This window comes from Zosterops lateralis, assembly GCF_965231275.1.
Source record: "Zosterops lateralis genome assembly, chromosome: 1".
NCBI classification, from domain to species: domain Eukaryota; kingdom Metazoa; phylum Chordata; class Aves; order Passeriformes; family Zosteropidae; genus Zosterops; species Zosterops lateralis.
Genome location: NC_139762.1, coordinates 70,380,889 through 70,402,349, shown reverse-complemented (window position 1 = coordinate 70,402,349; position 21,461 = coordinate 70,380,889). Strand labels below are relative to the sequence as shown.

General features: G+C 39.3%; 1 protein-coding gene across 1 annotated transcript in view; it reads left to right on the top strand.

The window, feature by feature from the left end:
* PHLPP1 (PH domain and leucine rich repeat protein phosphatase 1) overlaps positions 1-21,461 on the top strand; it is a 135,162-nt gene that overhangs the window by 67,934 nt on the left and 45,767 nt on the right. The window contains exons 2-4 of the mRNA XM_083870625.1: positions 5,213-5,409; positions 7,440-7,565; positions 21,293-21,459. Coding sequence (XP_083726751.1) covers positions 5,213-5,409; positions 7,440-7,565; positions 21,293-21,459 — 490 coding nt within the window. The remainder of the gene's footprint in view (positions 1-5,212; positions 5,410-7,439; positions 7,566-21,292; positions 21,460-21,461) is intronic.

Genomic DNA, 21,461 nt, shown 5'->3' with positions numbered 1-21,461 from the left:
ATTAGGCGCTCAGAGTTAATTCAGTCACTTCTGAAAAGTCTCAAACTTCCACACTATTCCTACTGAATAATAACTTAAGCCTCTCTTACCACTGGCAAATACCCGAGACGGCTCAGGGCGGGCAGTCTCTCCAGCTGGCCGGGCTGCCTGCACCGTGCAGGTCACGAGGAATTTTTAGTTTTCATTCCATCAAACCAATATTAGTAATAAAAATAAGACCTGCTGCACAGAAGTGAACGTGTTTCTTATGTCAACACTTTTCCCTGCTCTTATTTTGGTAATGTCTTAAGTCTCTCTTTAGAGGCAGACATTATTGGCTGTACTTTTCAAACAGGGGGGAATACTAAGTACTTGCAACTTAATCAGCCGTATAGCTGAAGAGAGATTTTTTTTTTTTTCCAAGTACTTTTATGTCTCATAATGAGCTGATATTTTATAACTTCTGATGGTAATATATTCCATATGCTTTCCATCGCTGGGATAAAGAGCTTTACTCCAGAATCCAAAGCAAGTGGCTGTGGGTATTTATTTAATAAGGTTTGAAGTCTCTGCACCGGGCAGGATGTCAGTGTGCTCCCGGAGCTTCCTCAGGCTGCTTGTGGTGAGATATTAGTTCTTTAACATCATGGAGAGATCACTCCTGACCCATCCTGCTTCCTATGAAGCAGGATAGGTTCTGTGGTTCCAATGACAGTCCTGCTGTTTCAATCAAATCCATTGCTTTTCTTTATCCTTGTGAATACTGCTAGTTTCCCTCCAGGACTTGTTACAACTTGGGAGGAATTGTTACTTGTTACAACTTGTTACAACTGGGAGGAATTCAGCCATGGATATCAAGATAGCCAAATGAGTGGTCTGCTCATAATTCCTTGAGGCATCTTTTCTAATGCCTGGCACAGAACAAAAGTCCTGTTGTGGGGGTGCTTAGGAGTTGCTGTAGTCTGGGAGACCTGACAGGAATGAAAAGGAATCTTTTTATGGTTTCTTGCTAACATACTCAAACTGCTTTGGTTGGGCTTAGCATTTGAAAAACATTTTCTGGTATGTGATTCTTCTGGATGTTCTGACTTATTTGCTTTCACTCTGGTGAGTGCAACAATAATTATATTTAGAGTTTTTGGCAGGATTCAAATTTATGTTTGAAGTCACAAAGGGTCATCTTTACCATTTTATCTGCACGACTATTGGCTTTGGTATATTATCATAAGCCACTGTGAAAGCTCATTTGCTTCCTTCAGGGTTAGTTAAAACTGTAGAATAATCTGTATGGGAATCTCATGCAGGCTTCTAAATCTTGAATGGGAGGTCTGTGAGGCAGATTGAGGAACATAATTTCAGAATTGCTGGTGCTTTTACTGAAAGCAGTGCTTCTGCTGGCGCTGTTTGAGGCAGGGTACGTCAAAACCAACAGATTATTGGCGGTGATGCTGTAGTTATGCCATAATTTTTGGTGTTTAATTCATAGCCTAAAGGCATTCTGGTGTAGTCCAAATTGCTCCCTGTCTTTCTGTACACTTGTAAGAAAAAAGGTCATTTGCCTTCTGATTTGATTCCATAGAAAAGGCGGGTGCAGTTCTGACCCTTTCGCTTGTCCTCCACTCCCCAGCCTGTAAGAGATGAGCTCTCTTGCAGGAGACTCTGCCACCTGCTGCTTTTCCTCCTGAGGAGCAGCCAGCCTTAGATCGCTTCACACTCTTCCCAAACCCCATCCCACTTCTCCTGTGGCACAGCTCACTGTCATTTAAACTTCTCCTGCTTTTATGCTCTCTTGGCAGCTAATACCTGAGCTCTTTAAAGCTCATTCTGTCCAAGCTTATTTTTCAGTAGACAGGGCTGCTACATTTCAGACAGCCTTTGCTCACAGTCACCTGCAAAAAATACTTCGGCAGATTTAGGAATCTAGGAATTTAGTTCTACAACTAGTTGGTATGTCCTTGATTAACCTCTGCTTAAAATCAATATAAGCCAAAATCAGTGGCTTTTGAATAATTTCCACCCCCCCCCCCGCCACTGACATGATAATAGTATCACAGTGTTTTATCAAATATCAATTATTACAGTCCTTAAGCAGGAAGCAAACTGAATATGTGAGCAGATTGCATCTCAGGCAACAACATGTGATCCAATATTAAACATGAGTTTTTCAAGTTACAGAATCATGGAAGTGCTCAGGTTGGAAGGAACCTTGAAAGATCATCTGGTCCAACCAGATGGTTGGTTATGTAGTGAAGTAGACAAGAATAGGAAGAGAGAAACCATTTGCTTTAATGAAATAGGTCCAGTCTTTATTTCTGTATGTTCTCATCAAGCACCTTCTGGCTTTCACTTAGCAAAGGATAGTACTTCCTGGGAAAAAGCACCTTAAATCCTTTGAAGGGTTCTTTTGAGTTTAAGGGGGTTATTTAATTTTTTTTTTTTTTTTTCTTGGCATTTGTAGAAGTAACTAAAGGTTCTTATTCCAGTAATTTTCCAGTCAAATATGAAGTTTGAGAGAAGATAGAATTCTGATCTAGCAGGAATACTTCTAGTGATAACTCTCTTCCAGTTTTTCTAATAAACCTTTACTAATGATATTAATTGTTACTGTATCTTGTGACTTACAAACTCTGTGAATTTACATGAAATTTTAAGAACTACTTTTTCTAAGTAGTTTTACAGGTCCAGCTGTGCCTAACATCATGTACTTAGTCCAAGAGAGTCTGGTCCTAGAAAGTAGATTACTCAGGCATCTGAATTTATTTTCTCCTGTAACTTTTCCCAAAACTAACTTTTCAGTACCCTTTTTGAAGTGTGAGTACCTAGTGTGGTAGTCTTTTTATCACTGGACTAGGCAGGATGATGGTACTACTTGATTGTTCCAGAAAGATGTTGTGTTTCCTACCAAGCATCTTGACTGCAGCACTGTAGCCAGAGCTCGTACTCTTTATCATCTATGATACTCCTGAAAAAATCCTGAGATTTGGTGTTTTCCAGGACATAGGTCTGCCCATACTAAGTGCAAATTGTGCCCTTTGTTCCTGAATATTCGTGAAAGTTGCATTTGGTTATGTTGAAATGCTAAATGAGCTTGTTTTCACAAGAGATTGAGGTTATGCTTTGCAGTCTTAAGGGGTTTCTATCAGCAGCTTGTTCTGCTTTTCCTGGGAAGTTAGAGAACACACAGTCAGAAAACAGACCTCTGAAGACGATCACAAAACATAATTTTTAGAGGTGCAACTGCACTCATCCCAGATGGCTATTTCTTATGCAGTTGTGCTATTAGTATTTACCAGGCACTTTTTACTCCATTACAGAGATGTGGGTGTTTGTGTGTGTTAATTCTTTAATCAGTGCTCTGTGACATGAAGCCCTCATTCTGCACAAGCAAGATTCTCAGTTATTTTAAGAACTAAATGTTTAGTGTTCCAAATATAATGATCATATCAGCTTTTGTGTTTGTTTAGGCGAGTTCTCTAATTTACTCACTTGTATTCTCTCAGTTGTCTTGAGGCTTTGCATGGAACGGGTGTCCTATTTCCCTGTTAGGCAGAGAGTTAATCCACAGCTTCTGTGGTTGGACGTGAATTTGCTTGGCAGAGTAACTGCTGCTTTCTTGGAGCACCTATTTTTGAATTTGATGCTGATACCTTGTGGGCATTAAAGTTTCAGTGTTTCAGCTTCAAGCAACAGTGATGTTCCTGCAGATCCAAACTGGCAGACATTGGTAGCCTAAATGCTAGTGTTTATTAGAGCAGAGCAAGGCTTGAGGGTAACTATGCCAAGTGTTGGCTCATTAAATTGGCAGAAAGATTCAAAAAGGCTGTTTTTAAAGATAAGGACAAGAATTGGCATGAGCTAGGCAGGAGTGAGAGAATGGCAGTGGGTAGGGCATGTGGTAGGTGTCTTCTGTCTTTATGTAGATAATTTGAAGGCAAGAGCAGACTCATTGAGACAAATGAGCTGTCATGCAAGCAGGAAAAATAGCAAATTGAAATAATATTGTGCAGCACTTGTCACTGCTGGAGATCAGTAGGCATAGCTCTGAAATACTGGTGTTAAAATCAACTCTTTGCTTTTCCGGAGTCTTAATAAGCTATTAATTCCTTGTATTTAAGAATTTTGGTAAACATTAATGCAGGAAAATTAGTGATTTATCTTTTATCATGACGGGGAAGCTACTTGGAATTAACATACCTTTGATTTATTTATCCAGAGGAGCTCCATCCCAAAGTTCACCAGCACTGGTGTTCTTATATAAATTTGGACTGGTTTACCTGAACATGATTGACTCTTGTCTCTGTTTGCAAAATACTTAGGTATATTTGGATGACTCAGATCTGGGCTAGACTCTTTAGGGTTTGATAGGGTAACTTGGTGTAGATAAATCAGATTAGAATGAGTAAGTTGTACCTCCCATTTACATACTGAAAGAGCAGAGATGAGAGATGCTTGTCTTTGTTTTGCTGTCGCTCGTGATGTTTTCTGTAGAGTAGATTCTTATTAATAGATTAGATTAGTAGAATCTGAGACATTTAAAGTCATTTAACAGAATTGGCCTAATTGATAGTTATGCTAATAATCTGAATTACTAAAAATAGTGAATTCATTGTATTACAGGCAAAAGACCTTCACTCTTTCCAAATCTCTATTCAGACTAAAGTAGAGTTCTTGAGGGGTTTCATCTAGGTTGCACCTGCTAATGTAATGGCTGAGTGTGCTGCCTCTGCTGTGGGGTTTGGACTGAACACTGTGGGCTGGGGAAGGTTGAATCTGTGTTCTTTGGGAAGCCTTTGAAGCTGTTTGGACCATGACCTGAAGGATAGCTGGAAGAAACATGGAAAAGTGGGTCAGCATGCACTACATCACCCCTTCTGCAGTTACCACATGCCATGTGAACTCAACAGGAACCAGTTACTGATTGTTGCAGATGAACATTTGATTTCCAGATTCCATAGAGAAAGTTGATACCATTAATTGGTGCTTCCATGATTATTGCAGATTATTTAATGTGACCTGTTCCTCATGATATCAACCTGTCGTATAGTTCTTCCTATGGAAGAAGACTGCACTGAAGCTAACATTAAATTAACTGCTTGCATGGTTTTCAAGCTGTATTTCATTTGTCGTGCTGCAGTTTGTAGCTTGAAAATTTGCTGATCAAGTCTCAGGATGACTTGAGTGAAAGAGGCAAAGATTTTCTGTGATTAAGTGGATGCTTTTGTTTCTATTTCAGGAAAGCCCCACAGCACTGGCAGCTCTGAACGGATTCAGCTCTCAGGAATGTACAATGTTCGAAAAGGGAAAATACATTTGCCAGTCAACAGATGGACAAGACGCCAAGCTATCCTTTGTGGAACATGCCTAATTGTCTCATCAGTAAAAGAAAGCCAGACTGGAAAGATGCATGTCCTCCCTTTAATTGGTGGAAAAGTAAGATATTTTATTTTATTTATTTGCTTGGTTAACCTGTGTCTCTTTATGAAGAGAAGATTGCGTTCAATTAGGATGTTTCTGACTCTCCAAAAGCTTGTTCCTAGAAATGGAATTTTCAAAGTATATAAATGACTTCTGATTATGGTCAGTCATACTTAACAACTTATAACATTTGAATTAAAACTACAAAAGAAAAGAAATGGATGCACAATCAGTGTCTTTGTCTTGTGTACAGTGTTAAGTGATTTATATATGCAAGAGCATACAGCCGAAGGACGTATGTCGGTCTGTCATGTATGATCCGTGCTGTTCCTCCTCATCCAGGTTTTATCCATGCTGGGTTACTCTTTTAAGTTCTGAAAATCAACAAATAAGGGTATGGGCTTATTCTGAACATTGAGAGAGTTTCAAGTATTCAGCATTGTATGAGTAGTAGTCTGTTTTAAGCTAACAGCAATAAACATTTTTTCTTGTGAAAAAAAGCTGAAACTGAACTTTTTTCTGATAGATTACATCTACAACCCAGGAGTTCCAGACTGAGCACAAGGAAATTTATTTTTTCCCACGGTGATGGTGACTGAGCACTGGCATAGGTTACCCAGATGGGTGATGGCATATCCATCACCCCTGGAGATACTTAAAAACCATCTAGACATGGGTCCCACTGGCAGACTGGACTTGCTTGAGCCACGGGGTTGAACCAGATGACCTCTAGAGGCCCCTTCCCACCTTAACTCTTCTGTGAAACTGTAGTGAAGACAGTAAGATCTCAACATCACTGTTTTAGCCTAAGTAGTATTTCAGAAAACCATGATTAACTTGTTTAGCTGAGGTAATGGGAAGAGAGTCATTATCTTGAGGATGAATTTACACCTTAAGTAATCCTCCTTTATGTGTACTGGTAAGTTGAATTCTAAAGAGTTATTTGGAAAGAAACAAGCTTCACAATATTATATATGCAGACTAGAGTTGATTAATTAATATTCTATACTAGCGGTGTGAGAAGTAGTGCTGCCTTCTACGAGCTGTTTTTCGTGGCTCCTTTTGGGATTCTTCACATGATTCTTCAACTCTTCCTGGGAGATACTGAAGTAGAAACATTGTCGTCTTATGGCAACAGAGTGTGAACTCTTGGAGTGAATTGTATTCCTGGCTGTAGATTGCTGGGAAGGATGGAATTAAGGTTCCCATCAGCCTTCTCTTTGAGATGAATATTCTTTTTGTCTCAATATATTTCTTTTAATTTAAAAAGGGAAAAGATTATGTGCCATTTTAATTGCTTAATGTGGAATTTCTAAGTAGCTTTTACACAGAAATGCCTTACGTGATGTAAAACATGCAGACTGTCTTAAGCAGAAAGTTGACAACAAATTTTGAAAGAAAAGGATAACTAAGCTCAGAAAAATGTACTGAGGGCTTCTGCTGACAAAGCTCGGGGGGAGGGTGCTTGGCACAGAACTAAGTGTTTTTTAAATTATTGCTCAAAAAATATTCTTCCTTATCCCCATAAATACTCTGCACTTCCTGGTTTGCAAAGGCTTTCCAGAATGCTGTACTGAGACATTGAGACCATAAGTTGTGTGGGACTTCTCGTGTATGGTAGCAGAATGATGTATTCTGGGTGTTTTTTAGCAAGTTGAGAAATGCCAAAGAATTTAATTGGGCTGTAAGAGAAGCATTTTGTTAAGCCTGTTTTTAATAACCAGGGAGTATAAATTGCATTTTTTTTAGTTTGCATAAAAACAGCCTTAAATGTGTTTCACTGGCAAACCTTTTATGGTGTTTTATGTTTCTCTTAAAATATTTATACTCTAGGTGATTTTCTCCCTTAGTTCTGTCCTCTTTCTGTTCTGATTCCTGCTTGTGCAGATTTCATGAACATTTGACAGCCAAGACCCAGCTTGGGTGTTTGAGATGGTTAATCCAGCTCTACATGATGATGTCCTCTTGGGCACACTTCAGCTTTGCCCTGGAGACTTTTGCAAGGAGAGTTTTGACTCTGGTTTTGTTTTGTGTCTCTGCTGTAGGTGGAAGAAGTGAAAAAGCACCAGCACTGTTTAGCATTTAGCTCCTCTGGACCTCAAAGCCAGACCTACTACATTTGTTTTGATAACTTCACTGAATATCTGCGATGGCTGCGACAAGCATCAAAGGTGAGAATGCCACTAATTCTAGTGTGTGAGTGGGATGTTTGGAGAGTTCCCCCCAGTTCAGTCTTCTCCATGCACCAATACTGCCCTTCTTCTGGGTTGATTGTCAAGAACTGCTGTGGCTGCTGTTGGTGTTGTGTGGAAATACTCAATTTAAGAGCTCTTGGTAACAGGCAATAAGGAGGTGAATTTTTCAACTTTTACACCAAGACTTCTTTCTACTGAAGTGCTGTACTGAGCTTCTTCCATTTTCTTATCAGCTGTATGAATCCACTGAGACCATTATAAAAACAAGGATGACAAATTTAACTGTCAACATTTCAGCTAAAAAGCTTTTTTTCAGTGTTACTAAAACCTAAAATAATGTCAGGTTTTTTTAAATTCATTCCTTACACAGAACCTAAATATTAAATTGCTAGAATAAAGGATTTTTTTTTCCTGCTTTGAAGTGTTGCTGAACCTCTCTCTAGTTTAGGAACTGTTTGATTTTTTTGGGTTATTTGTAATAAGCAAATTATTTTCTGTCAGTGAAAAAAGGTTACAAACTAAAACCTTTGCAAAGCAAATTTTATACTGGGCTTAGAACACAATTAATTATAGGAATTTAGGGCCTGCATTATTTAATTTAACTCTTCAGTTCCACTTTGTGTTGTTGAAAGGTGTTTCTGCAGTTGTCCGTTTTATCTCTTTATCCCTGCCACTTTTTTTGCTAAAGCCTTATATATCTTGAATTGTTACATTTTTCATACTTTTTACAGCGGATTTTTTTTTTTTCTGTGCTGTCAGCCTGCTCTGTTTGGTTTTGTAGTTGGGCCTAAACTCTTAGTTAGTTTCATACTTCATAGGACTCTCCATGCTCTTTACTAGGTTTATGTAGCAGTACTTAGACACTCACGTAGCACTAGATCTGTTTTGGTTTTAGATTGCAATAATGTGTTATCTAGCCAATGGCCAATGATACAGCCTAGGTTGTGGGCTTTTTTAATAGGTTTGATTATATGTCAAAGTTTCTTCAAACAGTCACTATTGCAGCTTCTAGCACATGCATAATTTAAAATGTCTTTTAGGCTTTTTTTTTCCTGGTAAGTTTTAAAATTCTTTTTAAAGAAGCTGTTCTGGCATATCTGCTTAGGTCTGTTAAGCCTCAAGGTAGAAATCCCCATGGCATGTTTTATGAGATGGTGAGGCACGGTCTGTCAGGTTTTTGAGTCCTTGCCGCTTTGGGGCTGTCTCTAGGACAGTAGTGTCTTTTCATCTCAGAGGGTTTGACATCAGATAAATGAAAGGCAGATCTAATGAGTGAGGAAAACAGTGGAAAACAATGAACTTCAGAGCTAGAGATAAATGGCCAGAAAGCCCCTCTGAATTACTGGCAGCAAAAGCTTGTTCTGTGCCACGCTGTGCTTCTCTCTCTAGTTCACCCAAATGACTAACAGCATCGGGATGATAGCCAGCATGAGAACATATCCCCGTGCACTCACGATAACCTCCCATTTTTATGTAAGTGGAGAAAGAAAATACATAGTTTCAAATGTCTTTTCAGACTGTTAGAAGTGAAGAAACTCTGTATGCTATTCATTTAGCTGGTAAAACATGCTTTAAGGAAAAATAAAGGCATTTTCCCCAGCCCCCAAACCTGAAACTTGGCATTCTGCATTCATGGATTTTCAAACAGTACTTTGCCACTTCAAGGGTTTTTTTTTTGATGTTTGGGGTTCCTGTCCTGAGACTGAAAAACAGAGACAAGCATGATTGTATGCAAGGCAGTCGTGTGGGAAGTGCTGCACAGTGTCTGAAGGACAGAAATTGGGAAATTAGTAACGCTGCAAAAGTAACTCAAATTTCCTCCAGCTGGTGCTGTTTGTGTCAAAGTGCTTAATTGTAAGGTGTACCATACCTGATTTACATGTATAAAGAAATGAGAAAAGTTGAATTTTCAGCTCTGTAGTTCAGGCAACTAACATTCTTACACTGGGAAAAAGCCCCAACATTTATGTGGTGCGGTCTGCCTCAGGTGTTTGGAAACTAATCAAGTTCAAAGCTGCTGAAATAATTCATGCTAACCAAGAAAAGGCTGGGTAAAGCACTGTGTTTCTAAAAGTAAGGAAATTTAGGAAGGGAGGTACTATGGCTCTGAAACTTAGCTTCTAGTTGCTTGCTATGGGCTGGGTCACATGGTGCTTATAGATTCTTCCCTAATACTGGTGTTGTATATAGTACTTGCACTTTCGTGAGTTTTTATGAATAATATTTAAGACTATTTTAAATATAAATGTTGTTTAATGGCACGTGTTTTGAAACTGACATTTGTGTTAATTTGTATTTAGTGGTAGTTCTTCTACTTTGTGCTCCTGATATGTACTGCTGAAAACTGAGGCTTCTCTTACTTAGCATAATGAAAGTATTAACTATAAATTTTAATGCAGAAGGAAATCCCTGGTAAAATATTTCATTAAAATTGCTCAATTTGGTTTTTAACTATGAAAAAAAATTTTCATGTCTGTCTTCTGTATTTTTCAGAAGAGCTAGAAGATGATGTTACTTTAACTTTTAAATAACAAGCTCAATCTTGAAAGGAGATTTGCAAAGAATGCTTGCTCTGCAGTCTTTCTCCCCACAGAATATTGGCAATGTTGACTTTTTAGTGGTGTTTCAGAATGAGACAAATCCTAATGCATCACTCCCGCAATAAAGATGTGTATGCTAGAAAAGATTTGAATTTATGTTTGCAGAGGCTGGGGTTTAATTTAATTAAAAATGAGCATCGCTCCTGTATAATCAGATTCATTCTAACTGTGGAATCTGTCATAGTTAAGACAGCTCTTGTGGTCTGCCTCAATACATTTTTGGAAGGTGAATATGTGTTAGGGTTGGTTTTCCTGTATATATGTGTCCTCAGGTGAGCAGAACTTCTGTTTTCAGGACAGACTAGAATTATTGTACAAATACTGACCTAAATATCTAACTTGGTGACATACTTATTCCAAATAGGTCACTTTTAGATGCGCTGATTTAGCCTCAAACAGAATATTTTTAAAACCCAGAGATGTGTCTTGTTCGTTAATATTGATAGTTCTATACCACAGTGCATTTCTTTCCTTTTTCTTTCCAAAAACTGGAGGCCTAATTAAGGAAGCTTAAAAGGAAAACAACAGCAACAGATTTGGTCCTTTGTGATCTAATGCATTCGTTCTCTTGCCAAATGTTGAAAAATAAGCTTATGCAACTGGGAAGGAGGAGCAGAGGGGAAGGAAAGTAACATCTTCACAGCTTTAAAGAATTTTGTCTGCATAAAGTTGTCATGATGGTTCTGGAACTGGCACAATTACTTGCACAGCAAATCTGCCACTGTTTGCTACTAGAATGTCAAATGCAGGAGGACAGGGCAAAGAACGCGTGTTTAACAGTGAGGAGGATGTGATGAGGGCATTCCTCATTTGCCACTTCCAAAAGCTAAAAAGCTACACCCTTAATGTAGAAGAGAGAGAGGTGTTATGCATACAATGTTAAGGAGTGGTGGGACTTGCTGTTGTGAGGCTTTTATTTGGGATGTGTTCTGCTGCTGGATGCCTCTAACAGGTAAACCTAACCATTCTTCGACATGTGAAATTTCTGTTGTGATCGTTGCATGTGACAACATTCATGACATGGATGGTTTGTCTGGAGTATGAAAGGATTAGCAGTCCTCTATGTTCCAAGGCATGCAGTTTAAATGAGATGTCAAGGCCTGCCTCAAAAATTCAGTATTGCAGAGCTTATGTCAGAATGCATTACAGAATTTTATCTTCTTGGAAATAGTGGGCCCGGGGCATCCCTGGGCATGCCGGGATGAGTTACCTGACCCCACAGAACTTCTTTTCTCCTGGCTGCAGGAGAGCAGGTGGTGTGTCAACAGCTTCATATGACAGTTATTTCCTGCTTTAGTGCTCGGTTCAATGGGGCAGGTAGAGAAAGAGAGGCAGTGAGGGACAAGGGCTGTAAATAGTGCATGTCTGTGTAGGTAGGGAGAGATGTACAGGCACAGAGCCTCCTGTGTCTGCACACCATCGACCAGAGTTGGACAGCTGTAGCTGGGAGTAAGTTGTTGTGTGGGGTTTAGGTGCCTACCCACATAAGGGTCCTGCTTTTGAAAATATAAGAAATGTCTAAAAATAGGATTTAAAACCTATGAAATTTAAGAGTTTTCTCTCGTGTGCTTTTATATTTTCCTCTCCCTATTTCAGTCACCTCTGTGTTAAAGTCTGCAGAAGTGTGTGGTGTTCCAAACAACCATAGCCTGTGAAAAAGGAGACACTAAATGATGATGTCAGCATACATTATGTTTAAAACATGGTAAAAATAGCAAGAATAGCAAATTCAACTGAGAAGGGTGTGCTGCCATGTTGGCCTTATTCCTTTCATGTCAGTGCAGAACCCTCTCTTCATACATTTATTTGCACTGTGGAGCTAGCAGAAAAAAAGAACAGATTAGAATTTAGCTTATACTACACAAGTAAGTAGTGCAGGAGCCTCTACAGCCATAGTCTCCGTCTTTCCTCAACTTGTGTAGACATCTACCTGAAACAGCAGAGTACAAACAGTGCTGACAATTCATACTTTTATGTCACTGGATGCACTGTCTCCTCTCCAAGTGTCTGTTAAGGCCCCTAAGCAATGGACAACCTTCTTTAGGACAAATATGGTGGAGAATTTTCCTTTCCATGCAATTTGAATTTCTAGATTAGTATTTTTGCTTTTACCTTTTGCTGTTGGTTATCACCTGTGGTCATTCTACAGGGAATGACTGTGTGCAATAAACAGACTATTTGTGTTGCAGTTAGTAGCTTCTGACATTTCCTTTTAGCTTTATAGTCTCAGTCTATGTGTTTGAATGTACCATTGTGATTCTGGGCTGCCTGGTTTTGTGTGTGTTGGGGACAGGTTGGAGGTCAGGAACTTGCTGGTTGGTCACTGAGAAGGTGACGACAAAGTAATTGGTTTTTTGCTGGTTCTTTTGCTGGTTGAGCTTGGAGGCTGGAAAATGAGTTATTCTAATATGACCTAAAATTTAGTTTTGTGTTATGCCAGCATCAGTGGGTATCTTTTGACAATAGCCTTTAACCAAAGCTTGTTTTCTTTGGGAATAACAATTTAGGTTTCTTCACACTTGAGACGAAGCAGCACCATTAGCCTGTTAGAAAAGTGGATTCAACATCTAGTCAAGAATAGAGAACCCAGTAGGATTTTCTCATTTTTCAGTGGGTCTTTTTTTGAGCTGATCCTTACTTACAGGAAATATGATGACTCTAAGTTTAGTACAAGGAAGCCATTTTTTCCCCCTAATACCATAAAATGGCAATGTTGAGATAATGCTTTCACTAAAAATAGATCCCTAAAAATAAACTCACAGCTTCCTTTTGGTGGTGATTACAAATACTCAAACATAAACAAACCTCTGGTTTCCATGCGGAGCTTGACTTCCTTTTCTCTGTGTGCGTGAGGTAATGGTTCAGGAGGGAAGCCTGGTATTTTGTCTCAGGTGATTAATTTTACATGTCTAAATAGTTCAGCTGATTTTAAAGTGTAATGGTGACTTCAAGCTCTTAATTTGTGTTTTCGAGAAATTATAGTTTCACTGGTTTTTGGTTTTTGTTATTTTTTTGCTTTTGCTGAAATTTAGAGAGTCTTGGTTCTTGTTTTGGGCTTGCTGCCTTCAGTTAATAATAGTTATTGGAGTATTGCAGCCAAGAGTGAGAACAGAAAACTAGGTATTGCCCACACATCTGGAATACCATTCAAGTACTGTATTTTGAAGCCTCTAAATCAGATTCTGATATTATTGAAGCTGGATTAGTGCAGCTCTTGCATAAATATGGGAAAGCATCACCTGGAAGCTCAGTGAGGTGTTGCATATGTTACCTTTTAGGGTGTGTTCAATCCAGAAGGATCCCAAAGTGTTTTCAGTAATCTCTGGAAGTGGAAGAGTAGAAACAAGTGGGAGAATGAGTGTAATGTTGCTCTTAGTGAAGCTCGGGGAACCAAGTGTCTGCAGTGAGCACATCCCGTAAAACGGGGAGGGGATTGCAGGGACTGACATTACACAGTATTTTGGTATGTGTAAGGTGATAGTGAAGCTGGTCTTGAAACTGAATGGCTGTAACACTGAAAATCTTTCCAAACAAAGTCCAGCAGCGAGGAAGAAAGGAGAGGAATTACTAGCAAAACCTAACTTTAGGGACATTTACTCTTCTTAGGCCTCTTCTGTAGTCAGTGGAGAAGGATTAAAGTCTCCAAGGAGAAAAGAGAATGAGTGCTGGAGACCAATTTTAGGCCCCAGGCCAGTAGAGCTATATCCATGATAATTTGTATTACAAAACACTTGGGCCAGAAGGCCTTTCTGAGTTACAGTGGAATAATGGCACGAAAAGAGTTCATCTCATTGTAGGATTAATCCATATGATACTACTGTGTCAAAGAACCTAGACCAGAAATTGAGGACCTAGCATAATCTCTTGCTTAACACAAACCAAAAAACTCTACCACCCTCTTCATATGGGACTCGAGAGACTCAGATGAGTGAAATTCCAGTGTAAGTCTTACTGGCAAGAGTCTGAAATCTGTAGTATATCATAGAATGTCTTGAGTTCATAGAAAGGAAGAGACCTTAAAGATTATCTAGTTCCAAAGTCCCCGCCATGGGCAGGGACACCTTCCAGTAGACCAGGTTGCTCAAAGCCCCATACAATCTGACCTTGAACACTTCCAGGGGTGGGGCATCCCCAGTGTCTCTGGGCAACCTTGGATTATCTTTGTGGCCTTCTGGACATGCTTTAAAAAGTTCACTTTTTATTGTGTTAGGGACCTTAGACCTGTATGCAGCACTCCAGGTGAGGTCTCACAAGGGCAGAGTAGAAGGGGAGAATCATCTCTCTTGCCCTCCTGGCCACATCTCTTTTCATGCAGCTCATCTTGTAGCTTGTTGCCTCAGCTGTGAGTGGGCATTGTTGGCTCATGTCTGGCTTTTCATCCACCAGAACCCCCAAGCCCCTCACTACAGGGCTGCTCTCAGTGTGACTTCTGCCAGTCTGTGCTTACGTCTGGAGTTGGGTCCTGAGCCAGGTGCAGCTCCTAGGACTTGGACTTCTTAAACTTCATGAGATGTTGTGGGCCCACTTTTCAGATTTGTCCAGGTCTCTCTGGATGGCATCTCTTCCTTCTGTTGTGTCATCTGTAAGCTTGCTGAGGGTGTATTTACTATGTCATTGATAAAAGTGTTAAAGAGCACTAGTTGCAAGAGCTGTGATCCTGAGGGGACACTCCCCTCCACCAGCCTCCGCCTGACAGAGAACTGTTAACCATAACTCAGGCTGCATCCATCCAGCAATTCCTTATCTGCTAAATGGTCCACCCTTCAAATCCATGTTTTTCTGGTTTTGAGGTAAGGATGTTGTGTGGGACTATGTTGAAGGCCTTAGAGAAGTCCAGATGGATCACATAGGTTGGGCTTCCCTTGCTGGCTGCTGCAGTCACTCTATCATAAAAAGGCCACCAGATAGGCCAGGCATGATTTGCAGTTAGTGTCTTGTATGTGCCTTAGCATTTCTTTCGTGAGGATCTACTGCATGATTTTCCCATGCTGAAATGAAAAATGCTGAAAGAAAGTCCTTGCTTGAGGCCTGCTCATTGCAAAGTCTGCATGCTTGGCAGTACAGCAGCTTGTCTTTGTAAAAAAATAAATCTAACAGGAATAGTAACAGAAAAAGGGGTTTGTCTTAATTTTTATGAGACTGTCACCTCTTTTGCAGTATTTACAGATGAATTATTTTCAGTCAAGCTGTTCTAAGGATATTAATATTCCTTGCTCTACCAAATGGAGATTCACATGTCTGAATTATAAGTAGCTTAATGCTATAGCTAATTACTGTCATTTAACTCTAAGTTACATCTTAAGCCTTGTCCTTGAAGGGATCTTAGTGTGAGCATCCTAGTGTGACTACTACCAAGGTACAGAGTTGATATCATTCCCTGGGTAATATTGATACCAGTACATGATCTCTAAAAGAAGAGTACTTTTCCTCCAGGAGGAACAAAAGTACTCATATTCTGGTAATGACTTAAATTACTACCCAGCATTTCCAAATGACAGATGATGAATGTCACCTTTTTTGTCGAATTCTTGCTGTCAAGATCTTTATGTTAAACTTGGGACACTGGCTTTCACACCTATGAATTTTTTTCTGGTCTCCTATCATGAGAAGTAAGGTAGCCCAACTTCTGGTTAATCCTCTTCACAAATTTCCCCTCCCCACACATGTTTTCTAATGCTGTTTTCAGTTGTTAGACGTTTGCACAAGGGCCAAAAGTAGAAGTGACCTGTTTGTTTATAAAACTTTGTACAGAGATAAAGAGAGCAGAGAAGGGACAAGTTTAAATTATTTTTGTGCCCCTGAGTCTTCCTGACATGAGGTATTTGTATAGAGGCTTTTGGCTGCTTCATCTGCAGAGGAGAGATGGGGCAAGAGTGCCCCGTCAGTGCTGCCACACTAGCATGCACTTCTGCCCTGCATCTTAATAGGGAATTACTACTCTGACCTGTGGCAGTGCCTCTTGGATTTGTGGATTTGAGTGACAGGCTTTCAAAAAAACCCTCTTTGCTGGGTTTTATATTTTCTGTTCAAGGCCCTTAGCTTGAGTTGGCGTGTATCTAATGTAACATTTGAAAGAAAACAAAAAGGAGATGCCAGAAAAGCCAGTACCCTTTTACCCTTGGGCTCCACCCATTTTAACAGTTGTCATTTAAGAATGGAAATATATGGCTTTAAAGAAAAAGCAAATGTTTTATTTTCCCCTCCCCTTCATTAAGTTTTCTGGCATTAGATTGTTTACCAGGCTAAACAGTTCCTCAGCTCTTGGCTGTGGCTCAGGGCACCAATGTGCTTCTGGCTGTGGGCTTCAGCTCAGTGGAGGGAGGCCTCTCTGCTGAGCAGGGCTTTGATGTTTGGATAGAAAAAAGGATTAGGATTTGAAGCAAGGTTAGGAGGAGAACCTGTTTGCTCCAAGTTAGTTTAGGTATTTCAAGACAATGTATTGCTGTTTAGTTAAGGCTTATGCAGGTATTGGTGGGATTGTGATGATTAGCAAACTGTTTAAAAACAAATCCTAAAGGAGAAAAATTAAATTGCCTTTGTATTACATGTCTACAGCAGGTATAATTTAACACTGTCAACTCAGTTCAAACAGACTGGGAATTTGGCTGCCTGTACAGTGTGGGCTGTTTTGCTATTTTGTCTTCTGTTGAAGTCCTATGCAGTAATTTCTTATCTGAATAGAGCTATAGGAAATGGGATGAGGGTAAACAGGAAAAAGACATAATTACATTGGTTTAAATTCACACCACAGGTCACACCAAAAGATGTGCTTGTGTAAACAAGACTTGTGTTTGTCCATACAGCTGGGTTCAGCTGTGCCTATTGCTGACATCCATTGTCAGCAACAGATCATTTTTGTAGTATAGCCAAGGCTTTAAAACAAAGACAATAATCAGTCTTGTTGCATAGCTCAGTGACAGAGGTGTCATTATTGTGATGGACAAAGCAAAGTGGTTTTTAAGCCCTGTGTAGCAAAGAAGCATCAAGAATGTGGGTTGATGCAAATATTTTTCTGTATTTTTGTTGCCAGATGATAAAGATTTACAGTGAACCCATACCATATTTTCACAAGTCTTGAAATACTGTTTCCTTTTAAAAAATAGTAAGTAAAATTAAAATCAAAACACTTTGGCAAATCTTTTTTTATTTGAAGTGTTGCCTGGAATCTAGACATCGGAGGTACCACTGGCTTTTTTGAATAGTTTTTTTTATTTGTAGGTGTCTTGTGACACAAGTAACACACGTATAGAAGTGAGTTTTCATAGCAGGGAGATTGCTATTTCTTTGGCATGTGTGCAACTCTCAGGTGGGGAGGAGCAGGAGTCCTACTGCCCAGGGGAGGGAGAGCACTCTGCAGCAGCATTATTTGTGAGGTATTTACAGGGTAAATCTGCATTTTGTTGCTGCTGTGCAAAAATTAAAAGCACAATGACAGGTTTTTTGTATTTGCAGTGGGTAAATCCAGAGCTTTTTGTAGTACATGTGCTACATTATGTATCACTTCTTCAAAACTACAGTTAGTTTGCCATATTCATGTGAAGACCGAAAAAATTAGAACAGTGTAGGCTTAGGATGCATAATTGAGATTGCAACAGGAACCGGAAAAAAAAAAAAATCTTCCATTGGACTTTGTGGTTTGATGTACAAAAATCACTGTGGCCTTATCCCAGTACTACTTATCTGATATTACAGTAGGAGACATTGCAACACAATGACAGACTGTAAAGTATTTAGAAATCATATCCAGGGAATGGAGAAAGCAGCATATTTCATATTGTTTATTTATATTTTTTTATGATTAAATATCCTAACTGAAACACAGACTTCAAAAAGTGTGAGATCTTTGTGTTTGAGCTGCCTGGCTGTCAAATGTTGCATGTCTTGCAGAGACCAGCATTGACTCTGCAGCTCCTGCTGTAGCTCTTGTCACTGAGGGCTTGTGATGTGCCATCTTCTGAGAAGGTCATTGCCCCAGCCATTTCCTCAGTGTTACTGGTGCTGGAAATGCAACAGGGGTTTTATGTGACACAAGTGTGAAGGGTCTGTGCAGTTTGGGATATGATGAGAAGACATTTGAGAGGGATTGGTTTGGGCCATGGTGGCTTCTGCCTGTGGAGTTTTGCATTGTGCTGCTTGTGGTTTTATTTTTATGTGTGTACATACAGCATATCAAACAGCTATACTGGAGTTTTCCACAAGAAAACATCAAACAAACCATAACAAGCACTTAATGGAGGTTCCATGTGTATCCAAAAAGCCTTTCCCTCTAGCAGTGCTACCACACCAACTCTTCACAATTTTTGTAGGAGCATGGATGTGTTGAACACAGCCCAAATAACTTATTGGGATATTTATTTACGGTGAAATGTTTTGGTTTTGTTTTCTTCCAGTGAAGCACGACTTTCTGCACATAATGTCCTTTTCTCCAAATGCATTTTATTCTTTTGAGTGTGAAGAATATTCTACTCAGCATTTTCCCATCTTTTATCAGCTTATCTCTGCAGTGATTCTCCATAGTGACTCAGGGAAACCCAGTGCTTTACTAAAGAACTGTATCATCTTTTAGAAAAAAAAATATTTGCTTTTAATAAACAATAGCAAACTCAAGCATGCGCAGTCTTGATATGCTCAAGTCAATTGTAGACAATTGGAAGATTGATTTCAGAACAACATGATTTCTGAATTTCAATATTCAACTTCAAAATAACTGGTGAAAATTTCTGGTGAATTAAAGAAAGTATTAAGATGATGCTTTCCTTTGTTACTCTTCTTTGTTTTTCATCTTGTTGTTCTATTCTGTAGGAATTTGTGATAGAACAGTATGAAAAGAGAAAATGCTTATCCCTGCCTGTGAGAATAACTATGTTTATATGAGTAAACATATCCTTCCTTGTAACAATTTGGGAGTTAATTCTTAGAGTACTGTTTGGTAACAGAAAGACTTTGATAAAATTACAGTTGATTCCAGAACTAACACCTTGTAAAATATGGTTTTAACTTTTACAGTTATCTGTCTTGTAAAAGCATCATTCAATATTTGTCACATGCATGAAAATATTAATTGCTTTGTATAATAAAGTGTTCCTTTTTTAAAGAAAAAAATCAAACAATAACCAGTACGTACAACCTGTAAAACCAAAATTACTTTTAACTAGATTTATTTCACAGGGTTTCTCAGTTTTAAGGAAGGATTTGCATCCTTCTTTGAAGCAACGGTAGAATTTGTATATTTGATTTTGTTTGGCTGCATTATCATGATTCCCACTCAGAGTTGCCCTTTCTGGTTCTTGAGATATTTTTAGAGTAATGTGCTTTGCTAAGCACTGCTGGGTTGCTTATTGCTGTTCATATCACATTCCAAACAAGTAGTTGGAGCAACAGTGTATACAAGCATTACACCTGAAATTAAACATTTCTCCTTTTTAATTTAATGGGTGTCAGCAGTTTTTCATCTCTTGTGTTTGCAGTGTGATCAGAACTGTGCGGTACTGGGCATAAACAGACTGAATACCCAGCATTCAGAGATGACTGCTCAGTATAGCCTATGAATAATTCTTGTCTCATACTACAAGGGAAAGAAAAATACTAGCTACTGTAACAAAAGGACTGAACTAATTGAGTAACAAAAATTCAAGCATTTTAATGGATGTGGGAGGACTGGAATATTAACGGTTGTGTTAGGGAGAAACACTGCACTGTCTATTCCCCTTGAAGCTTATGGCTGTGTTTTTATAATAGCAACCACTTATCCTGAGGCCTGTGTAGCTTGTGTTAGAGAGGAAAAAAATTTCTGTGGCTTTCATTTCAGTGGGAAGCTACTTCACTTACTTCCTCCAAACCTGATGCTTCTGGTTTCTGAGTACTTTGTGGCAGGGACTCTGTCTGTGCCCAGAAGGTTTTATGGTGTGTCCTTCATCAGAGTTGCGAAGCTCTTACGTCGCGGGGCATTGATGAGGAGTAGTTGGGTCTTTTCCTCTTTTTGCCCGTCAGATGTGGTGTTTGTACCTCCAGAATCCCAGCATAAAAGGCCAGTGAAATGATAGCTGTTTTTGATGTGAGCAGCTGACAGAACACAATAACCATTTGAGCACTGTTGGTGTGATCTCAGAAGTCTAAAATCGTGGTGAAGTTGTTTGCGTCTCTTCCTTTGATTCAGCCATACCTGTTCCAAAAATGCGTTGTCTTCTAGCATTTGGCTCCTCTTCCTTGCCCACCATCCCCACTGCCTTGCATTATTGTGTGGTGGTGCTTTGCCATGGGTTTGCTTGGGTTTGTTTTTGATTTTGCTGGTGATATTTTATTTATTTTTAGTAAAGTCTAGTAAGTAAAACTGGAAGATGTAGTTCACTGAGGTATAGCCTAGAGATATGAAAAGGGGCAGCACTGTCATTACTTGAAGTTGCTAATAGGTCTCTGTGGACTGATGCTATCTACATATATAGTGCTAGGTGGTATGATTTTTTTTTAGCCTCTATAGATTGTGTTTGTTTTACTTTCCTCTTTCTAGAAAACAGTGTTAAGCCTCCAAATCTCAGTTTTGTTTTCGTCGTATTTTTTATCACTTTTGGGCAGTCTTCTAATTCATTGAGAAGAAATGAGTGCTCGATGCTTTGCTGCTGAGTTATTTTTTCTCTTCAGTAAGGTGAAAAAGGAGTAACTCTTCTTCTGTCATTTGATACCCATCTTGGACATATGAAACCAACACAGTGGTGATGACTGCTAACCACTTGCATCTGCTCAATTGGAGAAGGCAATGCTTCCTAAAGGACTAAACCAAAGCTCATGTCAAAAACCTTCTTTTCTTTCTGGCAGTTATTGCATAACTTCATAAGCGAAAATGGATTAATTTCATGTATTAATTTGAGAAACCTTTGCTCTTTTCTGTCTGCTAACCGTCTATGGACCTGGTTTAAGCACTGAGGCCAAGAAAGAGAGCATGGCATAACTTGCAGCAATTATCTAAACTGTGTTAGATCACTGGTATATGCCAACACTGGCTTCTGCTGTGCTTACAGAACAGTTTATTTTGTGCTGGTAGGGGTGAAGGAAATGTTCTTGTTGTTATTACTGTATTAATATATTGGTGTTGTATTTGACTTCCAGGTTGCATCACAACGCATCAGCTCAGTGGATCTTTCATGCTGCAGCCTGGAGCACCTGCCTGCCAACCTATTTTATAGCCAAGACCTCACTCATCTCAATTTAAAGCAGAATTTCCTGAGGCTAAACCCCAACCCATCCACAAGCAGAGCACTTAGTGAATTACAAAGGT